This window comes from Chiloscyllium plagiosum, unplaced genomic scaffold (assembly GCF_037043375.1).
Source record: "Chiloscyllium plagiosum isolate Xiang-an unplaced genomic scaffold, Cpla_swu_hap1 HiC_scaffold_31, whole genome shotgun sequence".
Classification (NCBI taxonomy): Eukaryota; Metazoa; Chordata; class Chondrichthyes; order Orectolobiformes; family Hemiscylliidae; genus Chiloscyllium; species Chiloscyllium plagiosum.
The window spans coordinates 1,176,070-1,192,415 of record NW_028270169.1 but is presented as its reverse complement, the minus strand read 5'-3'; the positions used below and the strand labels follow the sequence as shown (position 1 = coordinate 1,192,415).

Sequence of the window (16,346 nt, the reverse complement as noted above, 5' to 3'; positions counted from 1 at the left end):
CCAATGGCTCTGCAATCTCCTCCCTTGCTTCCCAGAGAATCCTAGGATAAATGCCATCAGGCCCAGGGGACTTATCTATTTTCACCCTTTCCAGAATTTCCAACACCTCTTCTCTACATACTTCAAAGCCATCCATTCTACTTAATTGTGACTCAGTACTCACATTGACAACAATGTCCTGTTCCTGATTGAATACTGACGAAAAGTATTCATTCAGCGTCTCCCCAATCTCTTCAGCCTCCACACGCAACTTCCCACTACTATCCTTGACTGGACCTATTCCTACCCTAGTCATTCTTTTATTCCTGACATACCTATAGAAAGCCTTAGGGTTTTCCCTAATCCTACCAACTAAGGACCTTTCATGTCCCCTCCTTGCTGCTCTTAGCTCTCTCTTCAGGTCCTTCCTGGTTACCTTATAACTCTCAATCGCCCCAATTGAACCTTCACGCTTCATCTTTACATAGGCCGCCCTCTTCCATTTAACAAGGGATTCCAATTCCTTATTAAACCACGGCTCCCTCACACGACCCTTTCCTCCCTGCCTGATGGGCACATACTTATCAAGGACACTCAATAGTTGCTCCTTGAACAAGCTCCACATATCAATTACACCCTTGCCTTGAAGCTTACTTTTCCAGGCCACACATTCTAAGTCATGCCTCACAGCATCATAATTTCCATGCCCCCATCTATAACTCTTGCCCTGTAGTGCACACTTATCCCTCTCCATCACGAGAGTAAAAGTCACCGAATTGTGGTCACTGTCCCCAAAGTGCTCACCTACCACTAATTCTAACACCTGGCCTGGTTCGTTACCCAGAACCAAATCCAGTATGGCCTCACCTCTTGTTGGCCTATCTACATATTGTGTCAGGAAACCCTCCTGCACACATTGGACAAACACTGACCCATCTAACGAACTTGAGCTATAGCTTTCCCAATTAATATACGAGGGAGCATAGCTACAAATTGAGGGGTGATAGATTTAAGACAGATGTCAGAGGCAGGTTCTTTACGCAGAGAGTGGTAAGGGCATGGAAAGCCCTACCTGCTAATGTAGTCAACTCAGCCACATTAGGGAGATTTAAACAATCCTTAGATAAGTACATGGATGATTTTGGGTTAGTGTAGGGGGACGAGCTGAGAATAGTTCACAGGTCGGCGCAACATCGAGGACCGAAGGGGCTTTTTGCGCTGTATTGTTCTATGTTCTAGCCACTACTTATATATCTAACTCCATTTCAATTAGCCTGCTGTCTAAACTCTGATTCCAAACTTGCTTCCAAAACAAAACAAAAATTGCTGGAAAATCTCAGTAGGTCTAGCAAGTGGGGAGAAATCAGAGTTCGTCCAGTGACCTCTTTCAGAACTGATGGTAACAAAGAAAAAGTTGGATTGTGTGCAGAAGATAGGGTGGGTGAGAGGTATAGAGTAAACAATAGATTAAGATAGAACCCAATGTGTGTGTGTGTGTGTGTGTGTGTGTGTGTGGGAGAGAGAGCGAGAGACAGCGAGCGAGAGCGCGAGAGCGAGAGAGAGCGAAACAATTTTGGACAGACAAAGAAGTAGAGAACAGTTAGCGGAGGAGAATGAATGGTTGCTAATGGGGACTATTAATGGCTAACAATGGGTAGTGTGTATAGCAGATCATGTGATAAGACCTGGTATGTGGGGGTGTTAGGGTTAGGCCTTGACCATTCAACTGTTCTCTGTATTTGGGCTCTATCTCCCCCTATTGTTTACTCCTTATTCTCTATTTTCTGCATAAAAAACAACTTTTTCCTAGCTGCCGTCAGTTGTAAAAAAGGGTCGCAGAATTAAGGAGAATCCCAAGGCTTTTTATACATATATGAGGAGAAAGTGAGGTCTGCAAATGCTGGAGATCAGAGCTGAAAATGTGTTGCTGGAAAAGCGCAGCAGGTCAGGCAGCATCCACGGAACAGGAGAATTGACGTTTCGGGCATAAGCCCTTCTTCAGGAATGAGGAAAGTTTGTCCAGCAGGCTAAGATAAAAGGCAGGGAGGAGGGACTTGGGGGAGGGGCGTTGGAAATGTGATAGGTGGAAAGAGGTCAAGGTGAGGGTGATAGGTCAGACTGGGGTGGGGGCGGAGAGGTCGGGAAGAAGATTGCAGGTTAGGAAGGCGGTGCTGAATTCGATGGATTTGACTGAGACAAGGTGGGGGGAGGGGAAATGAGGAAACTGGTGAAATCCGAGTTCATCCCTTGTGGTTGGAGGGTTCCTAGGCGGAAGATGAGGCGCTCTTCCTCCAACCGTCGTTTTGTTGTGGTCTGGCGATGGAGGAGTCCAAAGACCTGCATATCCTTGGTGGAGTGGGAGGGGAAATTGAAATGTTGAGCCACAGGGTGGTTGGGTTGGTTGGTCCGGGTGTCCCAGAGGTGTTCTCTGAAACGCTCCGCAAGTAGCCGGCCTGTCTCCCCAATATAGAGGAGGCCACATCGGGTGCAGAGGATGCAATAGATGCTGTGTGTGGAGGTGCAGGTGAATCTGTGGCGGATATGGAAGTTTCCTTGGGGCCTTGGAGGGAGGTGAGGGCGCAAGTCTTGCACCTCCTGCGGTTGCAGGGGAAGGTGCCGGGAGTGGAGGCTGGGTTGGTGGGGGGGTGTGGATCTGACGAGGGAGTCACGGAGGGAGTGGTCTTTACGGAATGCTGATAGGGGAGGGGAGGGAAATATATCCTTGGTGGTGGGGTCCGTTTGGACCGCAATTTCCCCCCCGACGTGGTCGACGATGCCCTCCACCGCATCTCTTCCACTTCCCGCTCCTCCGCCCTTGAGCCCCGCCCCTCCTACCGCCACCAGGACAGAACCCCACTGGTCCTCACCTACCACCCCACCAATCTCCATGTACAGCGCATCATCCGCCGTCATTTCCGCCACCTCCAAACGGACCCCACCACCAAGGATATATTTCCCTCCCCTCCCCTATCAGCATTCCGTAAAGACCACTCCCTCCGTGACTCCCTTGTCAGATCCACACCCCCCACCAACCCAACCTCCACTCCCGGCACCTTCCCCTGCAACCGCAGGAGGTGCAAGACATGCGCCCACACCTCCCCCCTCACCTCCCTCCAAGGCCCCAAAGGAAACTTCCATATCCGCCACAGATTCACCTGCACCTCCACACACATCATCTATTGCATCCTCTATATTGGGGAGACAGGCCGGCTACTTGCGGAGCGTTTCAGAGAACACCTCTGGGACACCCGGACCAACCAACCCAACCACCCTGTGGCTCAACACTTCAACTCCCCCTCCCACTCCACCAAGGACATGCAGGTCTTTGGACTCCTCCATCGCCAGACCACAACAAAACAACGGTTGGAGGAAGAACGCCTCATCTTCCGCCTAGGAACCCTCCAACCACAAGGGATGAACTCGGATTTCACCAGTTTCCTCATTTCCCCTCCCCTCACCTTGTCTCAGTCAAATCCATCGAACTCAGCACCACCTTCCTAACCTGCAATCTTCTTCCTGACCTCTCCGCCCCCACCCCAGTCTGACCTATCACCCTCACCTTGACCTCTTTCCACCTATCACATTTCCGATGCCCCTCCCCCAAGTCCCTCCTCCCTACCTTTTATCTTAGCCTGCTGGACAAACTTTCCTCATTCCTGAAGAAGGGCTTATGCCCGAAACGTCGATTCTCCTGTTCCCTGGATGCTGCCTGACCTGCTGCGCTTTTCCAGCAACACATTTTCAGCTTTTTATACATATATAAAAAGCAAGAGGGTAGCCAGGGAAACGTTTGGCCCACTCAAGGACAAAGGAGGGAATCTATTTGTTGAGCCAGAACAGTTAAGTGAGGTCCTAAATACATACTTCGTGTTGACATTCACCAAAGAGAAGGAATTGGTGGAAGATGATCTCAGGAAAGGGAGCATCAGTTGCTACTAAAGAGGAAGAGGTGTTGTGCATCTTAAAAGTATTAAGGTAGATAATTCCCCGGGTCCTTATGGGATCTATCCCAGAATATTGAGGGAGGCAAGAGAATAAATTGTTGGAGCATTGACAGACATCTTTGTATCCTCTTTGGTCACAGGTGAGGTTCCAGAGGACCTCATCACAACTCCACCAACCTTAGTGTCATCTGCAAATTTACTAACCCATCTTTCTATGCCCTCATCCAGGTCATTTATAAAGAAGACAAACAGCAGTGGCCCCAAAACAGATCCTTGCGGTACACCACTAGGAACTGAATTCCAGGATGAATATTTCTAATCAACCACCAACCTCTGACTTCTTTCAGCTAGCCAATGTCTGATCCAAACTGCTAAATCACCCTCTGTATTTTGTACAATAGCCTACCTATTGTAGGGAACCTTATCAAGTGCCTTCCTGAAATTTAGATACGTCACATCAACAGCTTAAACCTCATCCACCTGTTTGGTCACCTTCTCAAATAACTCAATGAGGTTTGTGAGGCACGACCTACCCTTCACAAAGCTGTGTTGACTCTCCCTTTATCAACTTCTTTCTCTCCAGATAATTATAAATCCTATTTCTTATCACCTTTTCCAACACTTCTCCCACATCCGAAGTAAGGCTCACTGGTCGAAAACTACCAGGGTTATCTCTACTCCCCTTCTTGAACAAGGAAACAACATTTGTATCCTCCAGTCTTCTGGCACTATTCCTGTAGACAATGATGACAAAGATCAAAGCCAAAGGCTCTGCAATCTCTGCCCCGGCTTCCTAGAGAATCCTAGGATAAATCCCATCTGGCCCAGGGGACTTATCTATTTTCACACTTTCCACAATTGCTAACACCTCCTCCTTGTGAATGTCAATTCTGTCTAGTCTAGTAGCCTGCATCTCAGCATTCTCCTCGACAACATGGTCTTTTTCCAGTATGAATTCTGACAAAAAGTATTCATTTAGCACTTCTCCTATCACCTTGTACTCCATGCACAAGTTCCCACTACATCCTTGATTGGCCTTAATCTTTCTCTAGTCATTCTTTTATTCCCGATGTACCTATAGAAAGCTTTAGAGTTTTCCCTTGATCTTATCTGCCAACAACATCTCATGTCCCCTCCTGGCTCTTCTTTGCACTCTCTTTAAGAGATTCCTGGCTAACCTCTAACTCTCAAGCACCCTAACTGAGCCTTCACGTTTCACCCTAACATAAGCCTTCTTCTTCCTCTTGACAAGAGATTCAATTCTTTAGTAAACAACGGCTCCCTTACTCAACCACTTCCTTCCTGCCCGACAGGTACATACTTATCAAGGACATGCAGTAGCTGTTCCTTGAATAAACTCCACATTTCAATTGTGTCCATTCACTGCAGCATCCTAAATCTTGCCAAATCGCATCATAATTGCCTTTCCTCCAGCAATTGCCCTGCATTATGTACCTATCCCTTTCCATCGCTAAAGTAAACATAACTGAGTTGCGGTTACTCTTACCTAAGTGCTCTCCTACCTCCAAAGCTAAATTTTCATTGTAGTTCCACTGTAGCCAGAACATCCTTCTTCAGATAAGGAGACCAAAACTGCAAACAATAGTTCAAGTGTGGTCTCACCAAGGCTCTGTAGAATTGTAGCAAGAGATCCCTATTCCTGTACTCAAATCCTCTCACTATGAAGGCCAAAATACCATTTGTTATCTTCATCATTTGCTGCAGCTGCCTGCTTGCTTGCATTGATTGGTGTACAAAGTCTCGTTATACCTCCCAAGTCTTGTTACACCACTGCCTTTCCCAATTTATTGACATTCCTGGCTTTGCTACCAAAGTGGATAACTTCACATTTATCCATATAATACTACATCTGCCATACATTTTCCCACTCACTCAACTTCATATTGAAGCATCTCTGCATCCTCCTCACAGCTCACCTATTCCTCCTCCTCCTCCTCAACCCAGCTTTGCATCATCTGTGAAGGGATTGGTCTTAAACCAGATGTGAACATTCTCAAAATAGACACAAGACAACATATTTCTGAAATTAGAGAACTTTTTGATCAAGAACAGAAGAAATAGGAGGAATAACCTCTCGAGCCATTCCATTATTCAATACAATTATTGCTGATTGTTTACATCAGTTACATCCTTAGGTACTGTTCTCATATCGTGATTTGCAGTATCCTAAAATCTACCAATCACTGATTTGAATTTACTGTATTCAATACCTGTGAGCTTTAAAATGAGACCATCATATTTCATTGCCAAATGATGCAGACTTATGACTAGAAGCACAAAGCATAGAAGGGTGGATAGTTATGGCTCACTACCTGGTGGTACACTGTACCGCAAGGTGTTCATCTCTGGTTGTGGAGAAAGTTTACAGGATTCCCTTGGGGACAGCCTGTATGGTGATGCGGATCTGGCTCCCGTAGTCTGCGATTCCTGCTCCATCACACGCCGTGCCTCATGATAAGGCATGTAAACAAATGGCTTGCCTGCAGTACAACAGAAATTCCACAATCATTAACTCAGCAACAAGACCTTCAAGTCGCAAAGGAGCACAACCTCTACTTTTATTTCATTAGTAAGGAGTGTGGAAAGGTGCAGAAGTGACAGACGTCCAGGCAAGCAAGGGGTTGGACTGTCAAAAATAAGAGTCTAGATTAGAGTGGTACTGGAAAAGCACAGCAGGTCAGGCAGCATCCGAGGAGCAGGAAAACGGACCTTTCGGGCAAAAGCACCACTCTAATCTAGACTCTGGTTTCCAGCATCTGCAGTCCTTGTTTTTACCCAGTCAGAAATAAGGGAGAGTTTGGGATGGGGCATGGTGTCGGCATGATGCTCAAGTGAAGCAGTCTCACTGGAAATATGGGGCTAAGTTGCCAACATTACATTGCATACTGCCTGTTGAATGAAAGAGCAGCCTCAACTCTCCTTTTGCAGCTCAGGCCTCCTCCACTGAGTACTTTACAAAAGGGAAAATGGCACATGATGCAGAAATTTACATGTAATGTGCAAAAGGGAGCTCCCTAATGACCGACTAAATGAGTACCATAGTGAGAAACAGCCAATAATTTGGCTTGTATGAAATCATGTCAATATTAATTACTTTTTTTTATCCTTTTACATCAGAACAAAATGCAGAAACACCAACAAAACAGAACACTACACAGATATCGAAGGAGCTCTACTTATAACATCATTGCATTAGCAATATAAACATAAATATAAGCAATGTAATAATGAAATTGACCACCATTGTCTCAGTTAATATACGCCTTTGGGCATCCCTGATGTGGAGGTGCCGGTGTTGGACTGGGGTGGACAACGTTAAAAATCACACAACACCAGTAATGGTCCAACAGGTTTATTTGAAAGTACAAGCCTTCGGAATGCTGCTCCTTCGTCAGGTAGCTAGTGGGGCAAGATCATAGGACACAGAATTTATAGTAAAAGATCAAAGTGTCATACAACTGATGCGATATATTGAACAAACTCAGATGGCTGTCAACTCTTTAATCATTTAGAATGGCGATGCAGATTCTGATTGATTAATATGTAAATCCGAAAGCTTCTTTCAAGTCACAGTCCTGAGATAATGTAAGATTTTATCAGTATTTAAAAAAAGGTGACATCTCAACTTAGACAATGTATTAAAGCTTTGAGTTTAGAGTTTGTCTGTATCCCAACCTTGAGTGAGACTGGTTATATTTCCAAAGTAGGAATTTATAAAATGTCATATGGACTGACTGCCTACAGACTGTGTGCTTTTTGAACAAAATAGAATGTATGTGCAAATACAAATTCATCCCATAGACTTGTGTGTGTGAGAGAGAGAGAGAGAGAGGGTGTGTGTGCACGTGTGTGTTCATGTATATGGGAGAGATGGTATGAATGTGTGTGCGATAGTGTACATGCCTGTTTGAAGGTGTGTGTGTGTGTGTGTGTGTGTTTGTGGTCATGCATGCATGTGTATGGTGTATAGTGTAGTGGGGTCAATTGTAGCGTGACATAAACCCAAGACTCTGTTTGAGGCTGTCCTCATGGGTACCAGATTCTGGATCAGTGGTGCTGGAAGAGCACAGCAATTCAGGCAGCATCCGAGGACAGGCAAAATCGACGTTTCGGGCAAAAACCCTTCATCAGGAATAAAGGCAGAGAGACTGAAGCGTGGAGAGATAAGCTAGAGGAGGGTGGGGGTGGGGAGAGAGTGGCATAGAGTACAATAGGTCAGTGGGGAAGGAGATGAAGGTGATAGGTCAGGGAGGAGAGGGTGGAGTGGATAGGTGGAAAAGGAGCTGGGCAGGTCGGACAAGTCCGGACAGGTCAGGGGATCGAGTTGCTGGAGGTTAGAAGCTAGGATGAGGTGGGGGAAGGGGAAATGAGGAAACTGTTGAAATCCACATTGATGCCCTGGGGTTGAAGTGTTCCGAGGCGGAAGATGAGGCGTTCTTCCTCCAGGCGTCTGGTGGTGAGGGAGCGGCGGTGGAGGAGGCCCAGCACCTCCATATCCTCGGCAGAGTGGGAGGGGGAGTTGATATGTTGAGCCACTGGGCGATTTGGTTGATTGGTGCGGGTGTCTCGGAGATGTTCCCTAAAGCGCTCTGTTAGGAGGCGCCCAGTCTCCCCAATGTAGAGGAGACCGCATCGGGAGCAACGGATACAATAGATGATATTAGTGGATGTGCAGGAAACTTTGATGGATGTGGAAAGCTCCTTTGGGGCCTTGGATAGAGGTGAGGGAGGAGGTGTGGGCGCAGGTTTTACAGTTCCTGCGGTGGCAGGGGAAAGTGCCAGGATGGGAGGGTGGGTCGTAGGGGGGCGTGGACCTGACCAGGTAGTCACGGAGGCAACGGTCTTTGCGGAAGGCGGAGAGGGGTGGGGAGGGAAATATATCCCTGGTGGTGGGGTCTGTTTGGAGGTGGCGGAAATGTTGGCGGATGATTTGGTTTATGCGAAGGTTGGTAGGGTGGAAGGTGAGCACCAGGGGCGTTCTGTCCTTGTTGCGGTTGGAGGGGTTGGGTCTGAGGGCGGAGGTGGGTACCAAACTTGACTATCAGCCTCTGCTCAGCAACTCTGCATTGTTCTGTATCATGAAGTCCACCTTGGAGGACGGTCACCTGAAGACCCGAGACCGAATGTCCTTGACCACTGTAATGTTCCCCGACTGGGAGGGAGCATCTCTATCTGGCGATTGTTGCGCAGTGCCCATTCATCTGTTGTCATAGCGTCTGCTCAATTTCGCCAATATACCATGTTTTGGGGTGCCCTTGCCTGCAGCGCAGGAGATAGACAACATTGACAGTCACATGAGTATCTGCCATGTACATGGTGGGCAGTGTTTCCACGTGTAATGATAGTATCCATGCAGTCGTTGCATGACAAGGTTGTTTAGTGTTGTGGTTGATGTCCTGAAGGCTGGGTAGTTTGCTGCGAACAATGGCCTGTTTAAGGTTTGGCGGTTGTTTAAAGGCGAGAAGTGGAGGTGTAGAGAAAATCTTGGTGAGGTGCTCATCCTCATCGATAATGTGTTGCAGGATGTGAAGAACATGGTGTAGTTTCTCCGCTCCAGAGAAATACTGGACAACAAAGGGTACCTCATCAGTCATATCCAGCATCTGTTTCCTGAGGAGGTCATTAAAGTTTCTCGCTGTGGCATGCTGGAATTGGGAATTGATGAGTTGAGCATCGTTTCTTGTTCTTATGAGGACATCCTTCAGCACCTTAAGGTGTCCGTCACGTCCTCCTCATCAGAACAGATCCTGTGTATGCATGGGGCTTGTCCATAGAGGATAGCTTTTTTAAAAACATGTTTAGGGTGAAAGCTAGAGAAATGCAGCAATGTGAAGTTATCCGTGGGCTTGCAGTAGAATGAGGTACTGAAGTGCCTGACCTTGATGGATATACGTGTGTCCAAGAATGAGACTGATTATAAGAGTAGTCCATGATAAGTCTGATGGTGGGATGAAACGTGCTGATGTCACTGTATAATTTTTTAGTGACCCCTTCATTCTAAATTGCTTAGGGTCAAGCATTCGAACATGCACAATGACTGAAAGCTAAACTTCACATTCGCTGATCTCCACATTTCTCTGATACTCATCCAGGCTCTACAATGTTCTGAAATTTCTTGTCCCATAAATGATTGCTATACTCAGCACCTTGCCAAAGCAACTTGGGAAATTCAGGAAAGAATACTGAAAGTACATTGGTAAAGGCAATCACCTCTTGGATGTTGACAGACTGCCATGAATCCCCATCAGGTCCAGTTTTAAAGTAAGTTCGAACTTTCTATATCCAGGTACCCACACTTTTGTTTGAACCCACTCTAGGATCCAGTCAGATTGTATCATACCACAAAGCTCACCAAACACTGATAAGCACAAGCTATGCAACAAATAGGAGTATTAAAACCAAAAGATAATACATTTACTGCATAAATAATGTGTTCATATCTTACCACTCTATGCTCAAGTCATAATGATTTTCTGTTTTATAGATTAACTTGGAAATAACAGCTAAAAATCATTACTTCCATCATCCTGATGGTCATTTAATGTCAAACAGATAATCGCTCAGTTTACAACTGTGATTTAAGCTTAATAAACCTTCATTACTCCCTCCCTTTGATATCAGCCATACAAAAACCTTGCATTCCTTGACAGTACATACATGACCAGATAAAGATGAGGAACACATTCCCTGGATATTGCAGCAACCCAATCCAAGAGAACACCATTACACAACTAAAGAGAAAACATTTGTATTTCGTCATATAATACAATGGAGCATGTTAGACTAAACCCCAAAAAGCATTAACAGCAATAGTCTGTGATAAGATAGAAGGAAATTACATATTTGGGGGATGAAAGAATCTGAATGAAAGGAGCACGGAAACCAACCAGTGCGAGGGAGTGCTCTTAGAACTGTAAATATCTTACAAGTTAGAGTGTTTCATTAATAGTGAAGTCAGAAGTATTATGACACCAGATTATAGTCCAACAGGTTTATTTGAAATCACAAGCTTTTCGAGTGCTGCTTCTTTACTTGGTGACTTCAAACAAACCTGTTAGATTATAACCTGATGTCGTGTGACTTCTGACTTTGTTCATCCTGTCCTTCCAACAGCATCTCCACATCAATATTGCTCGCAGTTTGAGAGTTATTGAAACCAATCTAACCCAACAACACAATACGATACACCACTTCTTTCAAACACAGTTAGCTTCTCTGAAATACAGCATTAAAAATCACAACACCAGATTATAGTCCAACAGGTTTAATTAGAAGCACACAAGCTTTCAAACAGATGAAAGACTTAACAATAAATTTTTCAATGTATAATTTCAGTTACATCACTGTAAAGTTTTGCAATAAGTTCTGTGTTAGGATTGAGCCCTCCACATCCACCTGATGGAGCGTCGCTCCGAAAGCTAGTGTGCTTCCAATTAAACCTGTTGGACTATAACCTGGTGTTGTGTGATTTCTAACTTTGTACACCCCAGTCCAACACCGGCATCTCCAAATCCTGAAATACAGCAGTTGCTACACAGACAAGTAGGACAGCCATAGATCCCAGAAAGGTAGCAAAGTCCCACAAATAGCAGGGCTAATGATGAGATGATTTGTTTTGGGGATAGTGTCAGTAGCATTGTCATTGAGCCCTTACCTTTCACTGAATAGTGCTATAGAACAAAGTCAGTTAGAATTTCACTTCAAGATCATATTCAAGTCTCAGTACATCACAGAAGTGAACCATGTTGCCAACTTGCCTGTGCAAAGGACAGGAGAAAGTGAGAACTGCAGATGCTGGAGATCAGAGTCGAGAGCGTGATGCTGGAAAAGCACAGCAGGTCAGATAGCATCTGAGGAGTAGGAGAATCGACGTTTCAGGCATAAGCCCTTCATCAGGAATGAGGCTTGTGGGCTGGGGGTTAAGACATAAATGGGAAGGGGGTAGGGTTGGGAAGTGCAGCGGATGCATGGGAAAGGTGATGGGCAGGTCAGGAGGGCAGTGGTGAATTGAAGGCTTGGGACTGGGGTAACGTGGAGGGAAGCGAAATGTGGAAGCTGTTGAAATTCACATTGATTCGTGCGGTTGCAGGGTCCCAAGGCAGAATACGAGGCGTTCTTCCTCCAGCTGTCGGTTGCTAACGGTTTGGCCTAGGACCTGCATGTTCTTATGGAGTAGTTGGGGGGGGGTTGAAGTGTTCGGCCACGGGACAGTGGGGTTGGTGGGTGCAGCTGTCCCGAGATGTTCTCTGAGACGATCCACAAGAAGGCGTCCTGTCTCCCGAATTTAGAGGAGACCACATCGGGCGCAACGGGTACAGCAGATGACATTGGTAGAGGTAAAGGTAAACTTCTGTCGAATGTGGAAGGATCCTTTGGGGCTTTGAACAGAGGTGAGAGAGTGGTGTGGGCGCAGGTTTTGCAATTCCTGCGGTGGCAGGGGAAAGTGGGGAAGTGGGGCTCGTGGACCTGACGAGGGATCGCAGAGGGAATGGTCTCTCCAGAATGCTTATAGGGGTGGGGAGGGAAATATATCTCTGGTGGTGGTGTCTTCAAGGAGGTGGCGGAAGTGGCAGAGGATGATGCGATGAATGCGGATGTTGATGGGGTGGAAGATGAGGACCAGGGAGGTCCTGTCGTTGTTGTGCTGGGAGGGGTGGGGTTTAGGAACAGTGGTATGGGAAGTGGAGGAAATGAGCTGGAGGGCATTGTCAACCACGTCATTCCTACCACTATCAACATTCTGGAGAGACCATTTTCTCCGTGACTCCCTCGTCTGGTCCACACCTCCCATCAGCCCCGGTACCTTTCCCTGCCACTTCAGGAATTGCAAAACCTGGGCTCACACCACTCTCTTCACCTCCGTCCAAGGCCCCAAAGGATCCTTCCACATTCAACAGAAATTTACCTGTACCTCTCCCAATGTCATCTACTGCATCTGTTGCACCTGATGTGGTCTCCTCTACATCAGAGAAACAGGACGCCTTCTTGTGGATCGTTTTAAAGAACATCTCTGGGACACCCGCACCCACAAACCCCACTGCCCCATGGCTGAATACTTCAACTCCCCCTCCCACTCTGTCAAGGACATGCAAGTCCTGGACTGCCTCCACTGCCAAACTGCTACCACCCAACGCCTGGAGGAAGAACACCTCATATTCCGCCTTGGGACCCTGCAACTACATGGGATGAATGTGGATTTCAACAGCTTCCTCATTTCCCCTCCCCCACATTACCCCAGTCCCAAGTCTCCAACTCAGCACCGCCCTCCTGACCCGTTCGCCACCTTTCATATCCGTCTGATCCACTAACCCACCCACCCACCCACACCCCCCCTCCCAGGCCTATTCTCCATCATGTTCATCTACCTATCACTCTCTCAGCTACCTCGCCCCAACCCCACCCATTTATCTCTCAGCTCCCCCTGCCCCACAAGCCTCATTCCTGATGAAGGGCTTACGCTGGAAACCTCGATTCTCCTGCTCCTTGGATGCTGCCTGACCTGCTGTGCTTTACAAGCACCACACTCTCGACTCTGTACAAAGGACAACATACTCAAATGCATTCTAGATTGGGTATAAAACTCTTTTCATCAAACATTTTTTTTTGACTGAGTTTATGCAGTTTTATAGAGCACAGGAAAAATTCATATCAAATATGCTGAGTAGGAGCCAACTATGTGGCAGGGGTGGCCCAGAGACAGACGGAATTAACTGGAACACCTAACATTATCTGGGTTGTACTTTTTGATGGCATTGTAACTTAAGAGACTGAAAAACGCTCCAGTAATATTTCTACAATGACTACCAACAATTTCTGGCATGAGACTTTGTGGACAATGAATATAATTTCTGCTTACTTTATTTCCAAGATATAGTGAAGCAATGTTAACCTCTGGTCTTTATTTGTGTGAAGATAAGTAGCTTGTGGACTGTCAACAAGCCTAACCAGGGTATCATTATGTATGCAGCTGGAATGTTGCCCAGCGAACTGGAATGTTGCCCAGTAAATACTCCAATACATATGTGGTGAACTTAAAAGAACAAACCCTTGGACAGGAGAAGGTAAGCAAATTTGGAACAATATTTTCCAGATCTGTATACACTTTAAAAATAGGTTTCTAACATAGATGAAATTAATGATTTTAGAGGGTCTCACAAAAGATTGATACCTTAGATTCACAGTGGTATGCTGGCTCAGTGATTAGCACTGTTGCCACACAGCGCCAGGGACCCAGGTTCGATTCCAGCCTTGGGTGACTGTGTGGGGTTTCCATATTCTCTCCGTGTCAGCGTGGGTTTCTTCACACAAAGATGTGCAGGTGAGGTGAATTAGCCATTCTAAATTGCCCATAGTGTTAGGTGCATTAGTCAGAGGGAAATGGGTCTGGGTGGGTTACTCTTCGGCAGGTCGATGTGGACTTGTTGGGCTGAAGGGCCTGTTTCCGCACTGTAGGGAATCTAATCTAATCTACCCGCATCTATTAATATGAAACAGATGAAAGGTTTTATGTTGCAGTTGAGAAATATTGTAAGTAGATTCTTACTTTGTTTTATAAACTCTGGTTGCATAAACTAATGTAATTGGATGGCAGACACCATTAGAAACTGTGGGTTACTGATGTGCGCAACATAGACTCGGTGCTCAAAGCTGAAAGCATTGAATGCAGCATATGTTGAAGTTCTTTATCCCTGGCAAGAGACTAGGACATGACTTATATTCCAGAAGTAAAAAGTGAAAAGTTAGTTAGTTCCTTGCATCTGCCCAAACATTTCAGAGAACGTTACAGCGCAGTACAGGCCCTTTGGTCCTCAATGTTGCGCCGACCTGTGGTACCAATCTGAAGTATATCTATCCTACACTATTCCATTTTTATCCATATGTTTATCCAATGATCATTTAAAAGCCTTTAAGGTTGCTGAGTGAATCTCCACTCATCCAACACCATGGGCCCTCACCTTACTCAGCAGCCTCCCGTGAGGCACTTTATCAAAGGATAAATTTAAAGCCATGTCCCCATGTGCTAGCCATCGCCATCCGAGGAAAAAGGCTCTCACTATATGCCTAATCTGACCCTCTGATTATCTTATATGTCTCAATAAAGTCACCTCTCAACCCTTTTCTCTCACTAACAAAAACAGCCTCAAGTCCCTCAGCCTTTCCTCATAAGACCTTCCCTCCATACCAGGCAACATTCTAGTAAATCTCCTCTGAACCCTTTCCAAAGCTTCCACATCCTTCCTATAATGCAGTGACCAGAACTTTACACAATACTTCACAAGTGTAGCTGCACCAGAGTTTTGTACGGCTGCAGCATGACCTCTCAACCAATAAAAGCTAACACACCGTATGCCTTCTTAACAGCCCTATCAACTGGGTGGCAACTTTCATGGATGTATGTACATGGACATTGAGATCTTTCTGTTCATTTACACTACCAAGAATCTTATCATTAGCCCAGTACTCTTTATTCCTGTTGCTCCTTCCAAAGTGAATCACATCACACTTTTCCGCATTAAGCTTTATTTGCCACCTCTCAGCCCAGCTCTGCAGCTTATCTATATCTCTCTGTAACCTGCAACATCCTTCAGAACTATCCACAACTGCATCAACTTAGTGTCATCCACAAATTTACTAACCCATCCTTCTACGCCCTCATCCAGGTAATTTCCAAAAATGACAATAGCAGCAGCCCTGGAACAAATCCTTGCGGTACACCACTAGTAACTGAAATCCAGGATGAACATTTCCCATCAACACTACCCTCTGTCTTCTTTCAGCCAGCCAATTTCTGATCCAAACCATGAAATTACTCTCAATCCCATGCCTCCCTATTTTGTGCAATAGCCTACTGTGGGGAACCTTATCAAATGCCTTACTGGAATCTATATATATATCACATCAACCACCTTACCCTCATCCACCTTCTCAAAGAACTCAATAAAGTTTGTGAGGCATGACCTCCACTTCACAAAATTGTGTTGACTATCCCTAATCAACTTATTCCTTTTTAGACGATTATAAATCCTATCTCTTCTCACCATTCCCAACACTTTATCCACCACCTAAGTAAGGCTCACTGGTCTATAATTACCAGGGTTGTGTCTACCCCCCTTCTTGAACAAGGGGACAACATTTGCTATTCTCCAGTCTGTTGGCACTATTCCTGCAGGCAATGACGACAAAGAGATAAAAGCCAAAGGCTCTGCAATCTCCTTCCTGGCTTCCCATAGAATCCTAGGATAAATCCCATCTGGCCCAGGGGTCTTATCTGTTTTCACACTTGCCAGCACCTCCTCCTTGTGAACCTCAATCCTGACTAGTCTAGTAGCCTCAACAGCGTTGTCTTTTTCCAGTGAGAACACTGACGAAAAGCATTCATTTAATGTTTCCCCTCTCTTCTCG

The 16,346-nt window shown here is 45.8% G+C and overlaps 1 protein-coding gene across 15 annotated transcripts in view; it reads right to left on the bottom strand.

Moving 5' to 3' along the window:
* Positions 1 to 16,346, bottom strand: part of ncor1 (nuclear receptor corepressor 1) — a 411,320-nt gene that overhangs the window by 115,243 nt on the left and 279,731 nt on the right. For all 15 annotated transcript variants that reach the window (XM_087977100.1, XM_087977101.1, XM_087977099.1 and 12 more), the window contains one exon: positions 6,257 to 6,424. In XM_087977100.1, the coding sequence (XP_087833226.1) occupies positions 6,257 to 6,424 (168 nt within the window). The remainder of the gene's footprint in view (positions 1 to 6,256; positions 6,425 to 16,346) is intronic.